The sequence below is a fragment of the Podarcis muralis genome, chromosome 1, assembly GCF_964188315.1.
Source record: "Podarcis muralis chromosome 1, rPodMur119.hap1.1, whole genome shotgun sequence".
NCBI classification, from domain to species: Eukaryota; Metazoa; Chordata; class Lepidosauria; order Squamata; family Lacertidae; genus Podarcis; species Podarcis muralis.
The window spans coordinates 87,397,759-87,413,340 of NC_135655.1; the positions used below are offsets into that span (position 1 = coordinate 87,397,759).

At 38.5% G+C, this 15,582-nt stretch overlaps 1 protein-coding gene across 1 annotated transcript in view; it reads left to right on the top strand.

Moving 5' to 3' along the window:
• Positions 1-14,369, top strand: part of MAP3K2 (mitogen-activated protein kinase kinase kinase 2) — a 28,719-nt gene extending 14,350 nt beyond the window's left edge. The window contains exon 16 of the mRNA XM_077934514.1: positions 1,303-14,369. Coding sequence (XP_077790640.1) covers positions 1,303-1,528 — 226 coding nt within the window. The 3' untranslated portion in view covers positions 1,529-14,369. The remainder of the gene's footprint in view (positions 1-1,302) is intronic.
• The last annotated feature ends 1,213 nt before the right edge of the window (positions 14,370-15,582 follow it).

The window sequence follows — 15,582 nt, forward strand, 5'->3', positions numbered from 1 at the left end:
GCTTGGGTCTAGACTACTTCATGTTACAGGTGGGGTCTCAGGTAATATTCTTCCCTACAAACAAATGTATTCCAGATTATTATTTTTAAATAAAACTAGCATATCATGGAGAAAGCTTAGTTTTAACTCTTCACTCTGACATTTTATTATTATCGTTTATTATTATTATCATCATCCTGCCCTTTGTCCTGCAGGAGCCCAGGCACTTACACAACATGATAATAGTTACAATGATTAAAACATCTGAAATTCTCTATAATATAGAAAAACATAAGCAGTAATAAAGAACTGCTGAATCCCCAGACAATGTTCATGTCCTAAAAGCTTGGGCAAGCAAAAGTGTCTTCAGTTTATAGCCAAGTGTCATCAGTGTGATAAACAAATGCATTCTACAGAAAGGGAGTCCCAGGATGCAACTACTGAGAAGGCCTTATCTCAAGTCACCATCCCATGGCCCATACCATTGTTGGCATCACTTGCATTTAGTTTGGATTATGTTTCTGAAAGGAGAATTAACGATGTGCTTCTAATAGATTATTCTAGCTTCAGAGACTGCTGTGTGTGAGTTTTCTTTGTAAAAAGATTTGTAAGTTCTTTTCTTGCAGTGATTGCAGCTATTTCCTTGCTTTCCAAGGTATTTTATGTCATTTTTCAGAAGTATCTCACAAAGCGTTTGCATAAGATTATTACAACAATAAGCATCGAAAACCTTTCCACATAAAAAAATGCAGTTGTTTGTTTTGAAAATGCTGTATGCCCTTTTTCTCGACAAGGGCAATGTGGCTCTCTTCTGAAGTCCCTGTGAGTGAGAGTTGGTAGAGTTGTCTGGCTCAGTCTGAAATTTCAGAGGAAACCAAAATGCACAAACTGGAACAGCCAGTTCTAAAATTGAGGGGCAACTTTAAATATTGAGTTAATGTAGCTCCAAACTTCTTATTCTAATTTTCTTCAGTACAATTTCAGTCTCCCACCATTTTAGAGATTAATCATTAATTTAAGTGTAACACAAAGCACTTTTGCTGGCCTATGGTTTTTAGGTAAATGTGTCTACAAGTGTACAAACCCTTTGTGGTGCTGTTGGGTAATTAGGTTATTATAGATTGATCATTAGATCTAGCAACAAAATTATTATGTTCTGATTATTGGTATAATACGCACTACTCCAACATGTGAAAGAAATGCAGTCTTTTGAACTGAATGTAAGTTGTGCTCTTTAGATATCCCTGTCTGCTTACTGCAGATAGTAGAGATACTTACTAGTTTATGTGACTTCAACTTGCTTTTCATTCTTGACTGTTACAGGAGTGTAGGCTGTACCGTGGTAGAAATGCTCACGGAGAAACCACCTTGGGCAGAGTTTGAAGCAATGGCTGCCATCTTTAAAATTGCCACACAGCCAACCAATCCCCAGCTGCCACCTCATGTCTCGGACCACGGTCGGGATTTTCTGAAGCGAATATTTATTGAGGCCAAATTGCGACCATCCGCAGATGAACTGCTAAGACACACGTTTGCACATTATCACTGATGGCCTGCTTCAACCCAGCTGTCACCTACTGCATTTATTTTCTGACTGCACTTTTTTTTACACAAGGTTGAGAAAAGACAAGGGAGAAGTTGTTTCTCTTGATTCTTTATTTCATATAGATTGTTAATAATCTCTGCATATTTACACTGCAGATTTCGTTCCCCATTTAGGACTTAAGATCTTTTTGTTTTGGTAATGTACTGATGTGGTTCGCATAAAGCACTTTAGTACATATTCATTCCTTATTTAAGGGGGGAAAGGCAAGTTATTGGGACTGCCAGGAATTGTGTGTTAAGGTTTTTTTTCCTAGCACTACTGATTAACTCAGGATGCAGGAAAAATATACATGTTGTTAGCAGATATAGAAAAGGAAAATGTGTCCAATTGTTCTTTGTAATATGTAGATAGATGCCCTGGGAGGTTTTGGTTGTGTTTCAGCTTTGACATGAGGCTCATCCACAGTATTGGAAACAGGTTTAAAAGCTGCAAACTCAAACTGCCGACCAAGGTGATTCTGGAAAAGAAATCTGACTAGTGCATCGCCTGCAACCAAATGTATATTTATAATTTTAAAAGAATATACAGGAGGGTTCCCTAGCTGAAGTAGTTCAAGAGTCTTTTGAGTCAAGTAGTTCTGATGTGTGAATGTTCTAGACCAGGAATCGTAGATAAACAGATTACTGTAGATCCATAAACCTTTACAGTTGAGGAACAGGCTTCACATAACGTGCCACAAGTTAGTTTGCTTAATCTGCTAAGAACCGCAATGAGTTGTGCTGGACGGGGCCTCTGGTGGCCAGGGTGAAGGCTAGTTTCTCTCTTGATAATTTTCTATTCTGCATCCTTCATGCTGTCCCAACTGGTCTGTCTGTTGCATAAAATACTTAATGAGACCCAGTCTTCCTTCCTTCCTTCCTTTATTATCATGCTTACGATGAAATTTTAAAGTACTTGAATAGGTATCAGTGATAAAATTAAGCCGTTACCATTTATGTTGATGCTAAACAGAAGTCTTTGTGTTAAGTACATTTGATTTAATAATCAAATAGTATTTGCAGAATTTGCATCATGGTGAGCCTGCAGAATTTTGGCTTTCCAGGTTTTTTATATGGAGTGTAGACGATCCCTCTTCTTTTTAAGCAAAAAGAGAAAGCAAGCTGAGTAGAAATAGATATGGAGGTTTCCATGTGCATCGCAACAATATAATTAAGTTCCGGCACACTGACCCTGATGGAGGCACAAAGAATGAGGTACCATTTTTACTGTCCTTTTTCTAAAGTGCATTTTATACCTTATCTGACTGTTAGTAATTAAAATAATTTCAGATTTGACATTATTATCCCAAATGTGTACATTCATATTTGTACACCTGAATATAGTCTTGAAAAGAAAAGAAACCCCTTTAGAATGCTTTAATGCTTTCTGTCCCTTCAAGAAATTGGGAAAAGTACCTGAAAGGAAATAATTCTAGTTTCCAGTGCCACAGTGTCTGTTTTCCAGAGGTGATGTTTCTTAATGCTGCTATTAAACGTTTCCTAGGGAAATTCAGTGCAGCCTGAATAAAAGCATCCTTGGCAAACCAAACATACTGCAGCTGTGCAGCTATTACATGGACAGTGCATAGTCGGTGACACTATCTTCCATTAATAAGCTAAAAAATTTCATAAGTCTCAACAGCAATCAGATCTGGAACAATGTAATGCTATGCATGTGATACGTTGCATGCATGTATATAACACTCCCAATTCTTTAGCCACAGGTTAGAAATAAGAGTTGCAAGCCCTAACTCCTGTTTACAGTTGTAAGTGGTTAAAGCCAACAAGGGAAATTTGCAGTTGGGAGCAGGGGCACAAAGAGGCTTAGAGATAATATCTGATCCTTTAGCTATGGTTAAAGGATGCAGAGCAATATGAGAGCACTCAAAGTTTGGGAATTGAAAGTTTATTGAACAAAATTTACTCTAGGTCACACTAAGAGACTCTTGCAGTTTTCTATGAAATATAGTACCTAATGTAGAAACTATCATACTGAGTGGACTTCTAAGAATAATAATTTCTTTAGTTCTTAAAGAAGCAAATCCTTTTAATTGTGAATAAAAAAGAAATGGTCAATTTTTGCTACCAGAAAAGAAAGAAAGAAGTATAATAGTCTGGTGTGATTTCAGTGATTGACTTTCCTTCTATACCATAGGTATTGATCCCTCTGTGGCCTACTATCTGTTGTCTTCTCCTACAGACGTGTGCTCATCTTTCTTATACACTCTTTTTCCAGTTCCTCGTAGGAAGATCCCTAAGGTTCAGATTTCTAAACTCTGATCAAACTGTAACTATGCAAATTGTGTAAAACATGCAAATCAAGTAAACATATACAAATGTGCATTGTTTGGTCCATTAATAGAATGTGGGATGAGGCTAAGTTGGAAGTATTGACTCCCCAGTCTCCAAAGTGTACCAAACTATGTTGAGCATATTTGTTCCTTGCTCTACTCCGTTGTCACTGTTTAGAATTGTTTAATATCTAGCAGACAATCATTGCAGCCTGTAAGTGACCTCTTATAAAGTGTTGCTGCACCAGCTAAAGACTTGTTGAACTGAAAGTCTTCCTCCAGTGCAGTGATTTGAGGAACATGTTTAATGAACCTTCCCCTCTACAGAAAACAGTAAGTAGGGTTGCAATCCTGAGCACACTCACTGGAGAATAAGCACCATTAAACAAGACAATAGTTACTTTTGAGTAAATACGCATAGGACTGGGCCATTGGATTTGCCCCCTCCAATTTTCATCAAAATCTCACCTGCTTTTTGGCTGAGTGGTCATAGAATTGTAGAGTTGGAAGGGATTCCAAGGATCATCTTCTATCCCAACCCTCTGCAATGCAGGGATCTCAACTAGATCATACATGACAGGTCGCCATCCAATCTCAGCTTTAAAACCTCCAAGGAAGGAGAGTCCACCGCCTCTTATGGAAGTCTGTTCCACTGTTGAACAGCTCTTACTGTCAGAAAGTTTTCCTGATGTTTAGTCAGAATCTTGTTTCTTGTAACTTGTAGCCTCTGGAGCAGAGAAAACAAGCTTGCTCCATCTTCATGTGACAGCCCTTTAGATAATTGAAAATGGCTCTCGTATCTCCTCCTTTTTAACAGCTGAAAGAGGTTTCTAGCTTGGATGCCATTCAGTAGTGTACACTTTTTAACATGATTCTTTGAATATCTGTTTTGAGCTGCAGAATATAAATTTGGTGCTAAAGTCACTGGCTGCCTACCCTTGCTGTTTAGCTGTGTCAAGAACAGTGTCTCTTGGTGCTTTTTATTATTGGATTGCTAATCATTTGGGATTTGTCGTATCACCTCTTGCCTTTAGAAGTCTCAGATATGTGTAAGCCATGATTGAGGAGAGGATGGAAGAGTGAACTTTTTTTAAAAAGCACCTAGGAAAGTTACCAAGACTTAATCTTAAAATGTGAGGATGGAAAAATGTGCTAAAATCTAGAAATGAGGCTTGCTTTTAGGAGTCTGGATCTGCCTTAACCTGTTTATCTTTAGCTCAGCCACCTATACCATAGTTGCTGTTTTAGTGTCTGAGGCAGAGGAGGAGTAGTGATGGTTTCGGTTTTCTTTTCTTTCCCACTGTTCAGGGTGGGTAGCAGTATAATCTTAGGAGAGATCCTTGTGGAAGGAAATAAAGTCAGCTTTTTTTGGCTTCTTATTACACACCACTCACTTGTGGAACCTGAAGGGAGAATGTGAATCTCTGAAACTCTAAATTTTGAGCAGTTAAAAGGGGCCTAAAAATGTTAACATTACTTTATAGTGTGCAGGTATGATAGTACTCATTGATTATGTGAAGGGTAACAATGTTATTAGAGTATTAGTTGTGTAGGTACAACATAGAGCAAGTAGGACAATACATCTTACTGGTCATTTAGGGGGAATATGCAAACGTTTAGAGTCGTTTCAGAGCTTCAGGCATTCAGAGTTCAAATAAAATCCAAACAGAATTTGCTTTGTAGTCAGGCTTTTTGGTTATTTAGCTGGGTGCAGTTCTCTAGGACAAAGCAAGTAGATGCTACTAGCAGGCTACACAGATATGAGTTCTGCTTTTCTAGAGTTCTTTGCAACCTAAATCTTACTAGATGGGGGGGGGGGAGCCTTATGGGTTTTGGTTATATTGCTTACTATCTACATATTTTCCCACACCTTTTTTGTTCCTAAACAGAGCAGCTTACAGTAACCCAAAATCTGTTTTAAAGCCGCTTTATGATCTGAAGTAGTATGCTGTTTCATCCTCCCATTTCCTTTGTTCTAAAGAACCAGAGCCTTGACAGAGGGCTAGAGGGTTCAAATTGCATCTCTGTTTATTTTGGTCTCTGAATACCTGTGCTGAAGCATGCAGTTCAAAAGTTTGCGCTATTTTAACAAGGTTACTTCTGTTACCAAAAAGTATGAGAATGGACTTCAAAAAGAATGTATGAATTGCAGCATATGAATTTTAAACTCTTCTTGAATTGTTTTAAAAGGAACTATTTGAAGCTTGGCAGCATTCAGATTCTATATTAACCCACCAGCTTGCGGTGCACAGCTTGTTTCTCTCAGCTGCAGGTCCATTTCCTTATTGTGGCTAGACAAGGGTTTCGGGGAACCTAGCAGAATAAGGTGCCTGCTTTCTGTGCCTTTCCCCCCCAGTACTGCATTTTGTCTTGACAATGGCAATGTAAAAGTGCTGCAGAGAGATAAGTATCTCTGGAGATTTCAAAAATCTGAACTACTGTCTTTAATACCATTTAGATGACATAAATACTGTCACAAACACATGCTTATATAGGAGTCCCAGTGGTTCTTTAACATTGTTGCTAGGTAAAGGTAAAGGTACCCCTGCCCATACGGGCCAGTCTTGCCAGACTCTAGGGTTGTGCGCTCATCTCACTCTATAGGCCGGGAGCCAGCGCTGTCCGCAGACACTTCCGGGTCACGTGGCCAGCGTGACAAAGCTGCATCTGGCGAGCCAGCGCAGCACACGGAACGCCGTTTACCTTCCCGCTGGTAAGCGGTCCCTATTTATCTACTTGCACCCGAAGGTGCTTTCGAACTGCTAGGTTGGCAGGCGCTGGGACCGAACGACGGGAGCGCACCCCGCCGCGGGGATTCAAACCGCCGACCTTTCGATCAGCAAGCCCTAGGCGCTGAGGCTTTAACCCACAGCGCCACCCGCGTCCCGCAACATTGTTGCTAGTTATTATTAAAAACACTTGTGATTTGCCCCCTAAGCAGCATGGGGAGTGGATCAAAGGTGTCTGATTCTTAATCCTTAGCAATTTTGCACTTAATGTAGTGCAAGTTTTGGATATAAGCCCTTTGCCTCACATGAATTGGTCACTGAGGTCACCAAACCAAAAAATGCAGTGAGGAATTTTAGTGAATGGCAGCAGCTCTGATGTTAAGGAGCCCAAAAGTTACCATTTTGTTTACAATTAAGACTTTGCCAAATGGGACAGCAGAGTGTTTACATGATTACTTTGTGGGTTGCTGTCTAACTGACAAAACCGCTTAGAGCCTTTTAACAACAACTACAAGAAGTGTACACTTTTATTTAGAAGAAAAGTACTGATCTCCCAATAAGTTGCATATATCCTCCCCCATGCACTGGGGTGCATAATGAATCCTAGTGACATTGTCAGTTCATTAAATCCCCCCTTTCTAGGTGTGTATTCTAAAATTCTTGTGTTCCTAGAATTCCAAAGATGCAGGGAGAATGAGGCCATGAAGCCAATAACCTTGCGAACAACTGCTATCATGTATAGGCTATTTGCAGAGAAATTTTAAATCATGAATATTCTTCATGTTTCTTAAGGACAATTATGAGAAATTGGTCTGGGAGCAGACTGTGATCAAATGATCATTCTAGGGTGAAACTAGAAACAACAAAAAGCTGGTAAAAGAACCGTCAAAGCAAAATAAAGATTCATCTCTCCAAACATAAGTTGCAGATCTGGCAGCAACAATTGTCAGCCATGCTAGTTGGCTTTTGTCACTGTTTTTAGCAGAATTTAGATGGCACACTGATGGCACATTTTAGCCAGTCAGAAATGACGTAATGCAATAATGCATTAGTGTCATAATGTCTTGTATTTGGTATATCCTGAAAGTTGTCAACTTTTGGAGAAGAATTGGATGAACAAAACATTGACATGGAATCCAGCCATTGTCTGTAGATTTTTGATACCTAAAATAAGTTTTTGAAAATCAGGAAACAACCCTAACATGATTTGTTGAAGTTAAAAGAAAAATGAAGTTTCACCAAAATCATGTACAGTCTATTGGAAGCAATTTGAATCTGCAGCATAAGCTTTACGCTTTAGTCCTTAGATTTCTAAAGCATTTTATTTTTTGTAGTTTGTTGCACTCATTTTTCAGATGCACACCCCACGGAGTGAAACTTAACCTATTTAGTTATACAAACAACAAAAATCAAGCAGAGTGCCTTTATCTGTATGCCTTAATTTTGTTTGTTTGTATATTAATTACAGTAGTGGACAAGTGATGCAGGACCAGCAAGATCAGTCTTTGAAATGTAGAAAATGGCAAATTCCCAGTTGTTACAAGTTACTTGTTCGTCTGCAGAAATTTCAGATTTAACTACCTAGTTTCCACCACCCCCGCCAGCCAAGTTCTATACAAATACTCAGAATGCAGCCAATGTTAAGCTTGTTGAACAAACACTTAACTCTCGCCACTGGAAATCAATAGCACTTAATTTGGTTTGACAGTGTCCTTTATTCTTAAGCTAAGTGGGAAGTAGGAAGTTCTACCACCACATTGTTCTTGTTTTTAAAAAATAACCCAGGCTTTGACTCTTGCACTCTGTTCCAGAATGCATGGTTAATGCTGCAGCTGCCCTAATGTCCAGTAGTTCAGTGAGCTGCTAACAGCTGCCCTATATAGTCTATGATGGTACTTATTCTGAAGGAAGGTGTTAAATCCCAGTCAGCATGGCCACTGGTTAGGGGATGATAGGACCTCTAGAAGATCACAGGTTCCCAGCCCTTGGCTTAAAGCATGTGACAGTATTGCTTTTGTATAGAGAAATCAGATGCCGTTTCAAATAACACATTTTCTTTCTATTGATATATATAAATAGAAATATATATATGAGACAAACCTTGTTCCTGCCATTGTCCAGATTTAATGCTGCATCAATGAGTCAGTTGCACTAGCAATCCTTTCAATCATCTCTGCAGCAGTGTCTGATGACTGCTGCAGGTATTTAAGAGAGCCTGTCAGCATTCACAATATAGTTCCTTTTTTTCCTTTTTTAAAATATGTGATCTTTGGAATATATCACGCCTATGCGGGCTGGGGACAGACTTTATTTGTTTGAATGTAAGTCCTTGTGGTGGTATTGAAGTTAGCAAAGGTACTACCACCAGCATACCAGTACTTAATTGCTGGTTGGTTCCTTTTATGTATTATTGGCATGTGTGCATTTGCAAACCACTGCAAACCAAAGCTTTTCTACCCCTGTACACAGCCCAAAGTGATATTTATCTAGCTTACAGACTGTTAATTGTTGTCCAATTTTTAAGCTTTGCTGGACATAACAACTTCCATGTGCAACCCAAGAGGCTATGTGAGCAGAAATATTTTTAAGGGTGCCAATGAAACTGTGTGATGTAAGAGTTATGCTTAGTAGTCTCTGTGGAATTTCAAGGGCTCACTCCTGGGTTTGCAAGGTACACCAGTCCTTGTGGTGGTGGGGGGGGGGCAGCAAAATGTGCAGGTCCTGATAACTACCATAACTGCAGGGGCTAATGAGTGCTTTATTGGGCATTGCCTGACTCGTGTTCAGTGTTGATGTAAAGACTTAGCCCTGTTGACGTAGCAAGGAGATTCTAGTACAGCAGCAAAATTTGAAAAGTGATCCATACCTCAGGGAAAATCTTACAGGTTTTAAATGAAAGGTGGAGGTGTATATAACAACTGATCCAAAATCCGACTTTATGCAGGAGCTAGGAGAAAGATCATTTGGTATGGAAAATACTCTATTACACACTTACATAAATTCATCTGAAACTTTCAGAAATGATAGCCATTGGAAGAAATGTTCCTACTTAAAAAAGAAATGTGTGTTTATGCATAATGCGTTGGAAACTGGAATTGGCTTTTACATTGCAGTGCCACATATTTCATTTCTTCTCAGCATATACTTAATAATGCTAAATGTGTTAGATTCTACTTTGTAGATGGTGGAGGCACCCCATCAACCCATCCCTGGCTTAATCTCTTAATGGAAAAACATTCTTATGCTATCCATTGAACTGACCAGAATTGGCCTTTAGGCGAAGTATAGAGCAAATACTCATGAAAACTTGGAGGAATCTGTCACAAGAAAAAGCTACGCCTGAAATGGTGCAGTGGTCACAAGGCAGTGACTACACTGACCTTCACACTGTGTCCTGCAGATTGATATGGGAACTTCTAGGAAGAAGCTTGATAATGTGGACCTGCATCATCTGATAGAATGGTTTGATAAGCCTCAAGCCTTATCAAGACTAGTATTTTGTGTGCTGTGCTTTGCAATTGTACAGTTAAATTGTACAATTAAAGCAGAAGAAATGGAATCTAGAACGCGTACAAAAGATGGGCAACATCGGTGGGTATGGTGCATCAGTTATGGTGGGCTGCTTCAGTGCGGAATAATATCTGTCAGTCGTGATTATTCATGTGGGCATAACCACTCTATTCTGGAGATTACAATTACAGAAATAAATGGAAACATTGCGACTACCTCAAATACAAACTTTAAATACAGCAACGAGTTCATATGTAAAGACTGCCGTGCAAAAAAACCCTCTGTCCACGGAAGTTTGGTCTCTCACTACAATGCTAGAAGAATTGATTGAACCTTAAGCAGTAAAATTAGGACACAGTTTGGCTTTGATGGAATGAATCTAGGAATTGTTCTTGTGTCCTCATTCTCAAGGATAAAGAAGTTCTCTGCTTCACAAGAGGCCAGCTTGCTAAAGAAAAATAAATGTGATTGTGAAATCGCAGGCTGAAATTGGAGCTGGACCCAGATTCTTTGTCAAATTGTGCCCTTGAAATGTCAGCAATTCTTTAACATTGCTCTGCTTCGCAGAACATGTGGATGGCAGCTATGGATGCAAAAACCTCCACAGGGAGCAGCACATTTCCCAAGACACTACCTCCAGCCATTTTCATGGCAGATTTGTGAGGTCTACACGCTAGATCTGAAAGTAGGGCCTGGAAACTTGAAAAGTTCATTCTTATGACAAGGCTTTTGATGATATCCTTAAATGCTGCTGGGTGTAAGTACAAGATGGTATCAAGGCTTGCATGCAGTACAGCTTGCCTATGCTATAAATGTGGCTTGGCACACATAGCATCATGCAGTGATTGCCAGGTTAACGGATGTGGGATCCAAAGGTGCCTTGCTTAAGCAAAAAAATAAATAAATAATACTTCAATCTGCATCAAGCAGGGGAAGATCATATCCTGAACTATTCCCAATAACCCTGCCCCCCGAAACCAGAGTTGGTGTTTGGGGGGCCGCTGAGCACTGCGGCGCAGAAAAGGGAGCAGACGATTCTTGCTCTGTGATGGAAAACTGCTTGTAGTTCTCTGGATCAAAGCCATGGTTGGCTGATGTGATGAAACTTGACACCAGATCGTGCAGCATAATAAAGTATCACCAGTTTGTTAATTTTGTAGAGTGAATTTTATGGAGATTTCATAAATACTTGGAATGAAATATGTATTTCATGTCAAAATTTGCCCTTTGTTTAAACTATGATCACCACATATTAGCACTGGAGTTTTGGATAGATTATATATATATATCTTCACCTTTCATTTAAGTACTTCTGTACTCCCCCTCCACCACCCCTGGTCTAAACCACCAAAAGTTGTATTTCTGTGGCTTCAAAGTTTGCAGCTGAAGGGAAGGAGGTGCATCTTTAGGTCAGTATAATAGGCCAAAGTATTTCTTGTGCCATAGCAAACCAGAACCTTGCAGAGTTTACAGGAGAAGTAGTCCATTTTATTCCAAATAATTCAGAACAATACTTCTCCCTTGGCTATCTTGGTTCGGTGTAAGTCAGACATGCATCCAAGTGAGCAGGACTTAAGATTTCTAAACTGCTGGTTACTGAGAAACTTAGCATCAAAAGCATTTTATTCATTTATCTTGCGTCTGCCAACTTTTTCTGCATTTCTAAAATAAGAGTACTTGACAAAACTAATGCTATTGGAAGTAGTTGGAGTCAGGTGAAAGGGGTCTTGTATAGGAAGAAGGGTTATTTTAATATACATATATTTTAATGGATTTGACCTCCTCTCTCCTTAATAAGAAAGGAATAACTACAAAAGGTTACTGAAATTCTCTCTGGCTATTTGACTGTAATGCGTTCAAACCCTGTTGGTAAAGGATGTCTCCCTCCTGAGACCCCTCCTAGGTTGTCAGACACTGAACAAATTCACAGACTAGTTTAATATCAGAGGTTGAACTACTCACAAACTCTGTTTTTAAAAAGGATTGTCCCAGTTTTGAATACCACCACACACCCACACACACCATGACCTAAAATAAAAGGTTTGTGCTTTCTTTTTGGAACAGGGTATGTAATCTGTCTAAATTTCACGTGGCTTGCTATTTGTTAGTATCACAATTTTAAAGCTTGATAATGTTTGTCCAAAAGTGGAAACTTGATTAATTGCAACCCAAACGTGCTCAGCCTGCCATCTGTACCTTGCACCATTTTCTTAAGAAAATGTCACTGTAAGTTATGGGGAAGAGATGTTGGTTAAAGCAGACTTTTGCTTTTAAAAAAGCTAATAATAATGATGATGATGTATATCTACCCTTTGGATCTAATGTACATTTTTTTATGCAGCTGTCAAATTCTCTATTTAATCCCTTGGTTTCTCTGTAAATGTTTTTACTCTCTGTTTGAATGCTGGGCACAGTTTGTAACGTATGTACACAACGGTGTTTTTTTCTATCAATGTTAACTTTTTTGCACATTTTTTGAAATTGTTTAATTTGTACACTGTTTTAATACTCTGACCAACTGTTATGGAGTGTATGCGGATTATGTACGTGTGCAATGTACTACTGTTTTGAATGAGGATTTTTAGATTCCGTATAAATGCGTGTCCACTTCTGGCTTTACCTTGGTTGAGGAACTCAGGACATTAGCTTTGCTTACTAGTTCCCCCACAATAGTCCAAATCCAGCAACTTGGTTGTACCTGCAGAGCTTTGACACAGATACTGAACTCTGTGTGAATAGGGACTTCCCAGTTCACTCCATGCTATTTGGGGCACCTGCCAGTTGACCAGTCAAATATGGTCAAGTTGACCACCATCTAACATCATGAATTCAATGTAACAGTTAACTTGGTTCTGTTTTGTAGCTAGTGCATTTCTGATTGCTTGCCCATTATTTGGCTGGAAGGCTAGCCAGATTCCAAATGCTTTTTCACTGATGTGCAGAGTGCACACACCCAGCTTCTCAGAAGCATGGCGTGAACAGGAACAGGGAAGCCACTGCTTAATAGAGCTTCAAATATGTGGCAGATCCTCTGCAGAGTTTGGATTGTGGTAAATGTGTCTAAGAACTTTCCAAATATAGGGTACATAAAATGCCTTCTATGTACTGTCTGTCCTGTTTCCCACAGACCTATTCCAGTTTCATTTCTACATGTTTTTTAAAAAATTGTTTTTTAAAGGTACTGCATTTAGTTAGATGAATATATAAAAGCTTTGAGAGATAATTTACTAGATAAATATATTTTCAGCTGGCTGATGTTCAGAAAATATTTTATTTTTTGTTTTTAACCATTCAAAATGTATTTGTATTTCCAAAATTAGACATGAATTGTATATTAAAACACTCTGGCTGGATAATGGTATGGTTTGTCTTGTAAGGTTTCTCTCTCTCTCTTTGTTAAGAGCTAAAAATGTTTCTGTGATACAGAGAATAATAGTACTGTTCTGAAAAGCTGAAGGCAATCTTTCAATTTAGAGCTGCTTGAGAAAATTGAGACACAAAACCAATCTTAGAAAAGTCAGATGTTTTTATTGCCTGTTCTTTTTTGTTACATTGAATGTAATGTTTCCCTCTTGATCTTAACACTTTCCTTATTTTCTGGTACTGGGAAAAAATAAAGCATGTTGAAGGTACTAGCAGAATACCAAGTAATACATAAATTTGCCAGCCTAGTTCATGGCTTGAAAGATTATTTGTATGATTCATAAGACTTGCCAACAAAAAATTCTCATGTTGGGTAAATAGCACACTGGTGGATATCAAAAACCAACAGTTAGGAAAAGTGGTATTCTCTCTCTCTTTTTTTAAAGAGCCTACTAATAGCCTGGTATGGTGTGGTATGTTCCATTCTTCATGCACATTTTGACCTTGTCATAGTCTCAAAAGTGTGCTTGTACAAAATGTATAAAAGCATTTTGATTTTTTTAAAACAACAACTATGTATTTACCTGTCATTTTTTTGCTGGTAAATGGCTTTTATTTTATTTGGGTTTTTTATTGATTATAAAAAGAAGCCATGTTTATATTCTGTGTTTGACCAAATTACTTCTGTTTTATGAAATTTGTATATTGGTGGTACACATCTTCGTGTAGGATGATTGTGCATGAGGACCTGCAAGAATTAATACAATGAAAGATTGGAGGTTGGTTTTTTTCTTCCAAGTTAATTCTGGAAAGGTTATGGTGCAAAGGTTTACTGGATGTAACCCTATGAGCTTATGGAATGACTATAGAGAATGGCACTTCTAAGTGTTAATAAAACAAATATTTATTTCCACTTTGTTTTTTGTCTTTTCTAAGTTCATTAACACTTGGCATTTACATAATGCTTCGGAGTGATACCCAACAAGTCATGCTTGGAGTAGACCCAGTGGAATTTAATGGATAATTCAGTTTCAGTTGATTTCAGATTTCAGTTGAGCTATGACATAGCTGGAAATTATACTTAATGTACTGACAGGGTTTCATGTACAGCATCTCAATAATTATTAGAACACTCACTGCAGGGTAGTTTGGTAAAATGCAGTGCATGCTTTACCTAGAAGTAAACCGCTCTGTGTCCTCTGGGGCTTACTCCTTAATTTGTTTAGCACTGCAGCTTCATTATTGTATCCTACTATGCAACTTGCAGGTAGTGTTGGGTGTTCATATATAATTTCTATATTGCTTTTCCCACCCCAGTGTTCATAGTACTAAAACAGCCACCTAACTGATTGATTGGTAAAATTGGTATACCTCTCAATATAAAAAGAAATCTATACATTTACATGAAATATAATTAAGGGGGTAGGGTGAAGGTGAATATAAAATCATTTTAAAATACAGCACCATCAAATAAATTTTTAGAAGCCAAAACTGAGTCCTGTAGAACTATATCATAGGTATAATTTGAGTAGTGCACAAGAAAGAGAAAGTTTAAGAATTAGAAATGAGCGAAAGCTTGGGTAAGCATGTTTTGGTAACAGTTGTTTAAAGCTGGTTACTGTCTCAACCTTTTGAGCCACCCAGGAGAGGGCATTCCAAATGGAGGGTGTCACCACCAATAAATCATCCTCCTTGTCTAGGTTTACTTACAAAAACATGAAAAATGTAATGATGTACAACATCTATTACGCTTTGTGTACTTCTTATGCAGGGCAAAACATTTTAAACAATCCAAAGCAGGCAAATGTTTATACAAATAAAACCAATGTTTTAGACTTATTACCTATAGGCAAATAGCTCAGGCCAATGGCACCACCGTATATTATTAACATGCACAGGCCTATAAATGTGGACACACACTCCAGCCCCCATGCAGCTTACATAGGGTCTGAGCATGCATCTTCATGCATGTGAGTACATTGCTTTGAAGTCTTGCAGCTCAACTATGTAAGCCACCTCAACTGAGAAGTGTTAGGTGGAAAAGATGGTACGAAACCCAAGTTCACCAACTTGGATGGATTTAAAGGAGGATTGGACAAACTCGTGGAAGTGAAGGCTTATGTTGA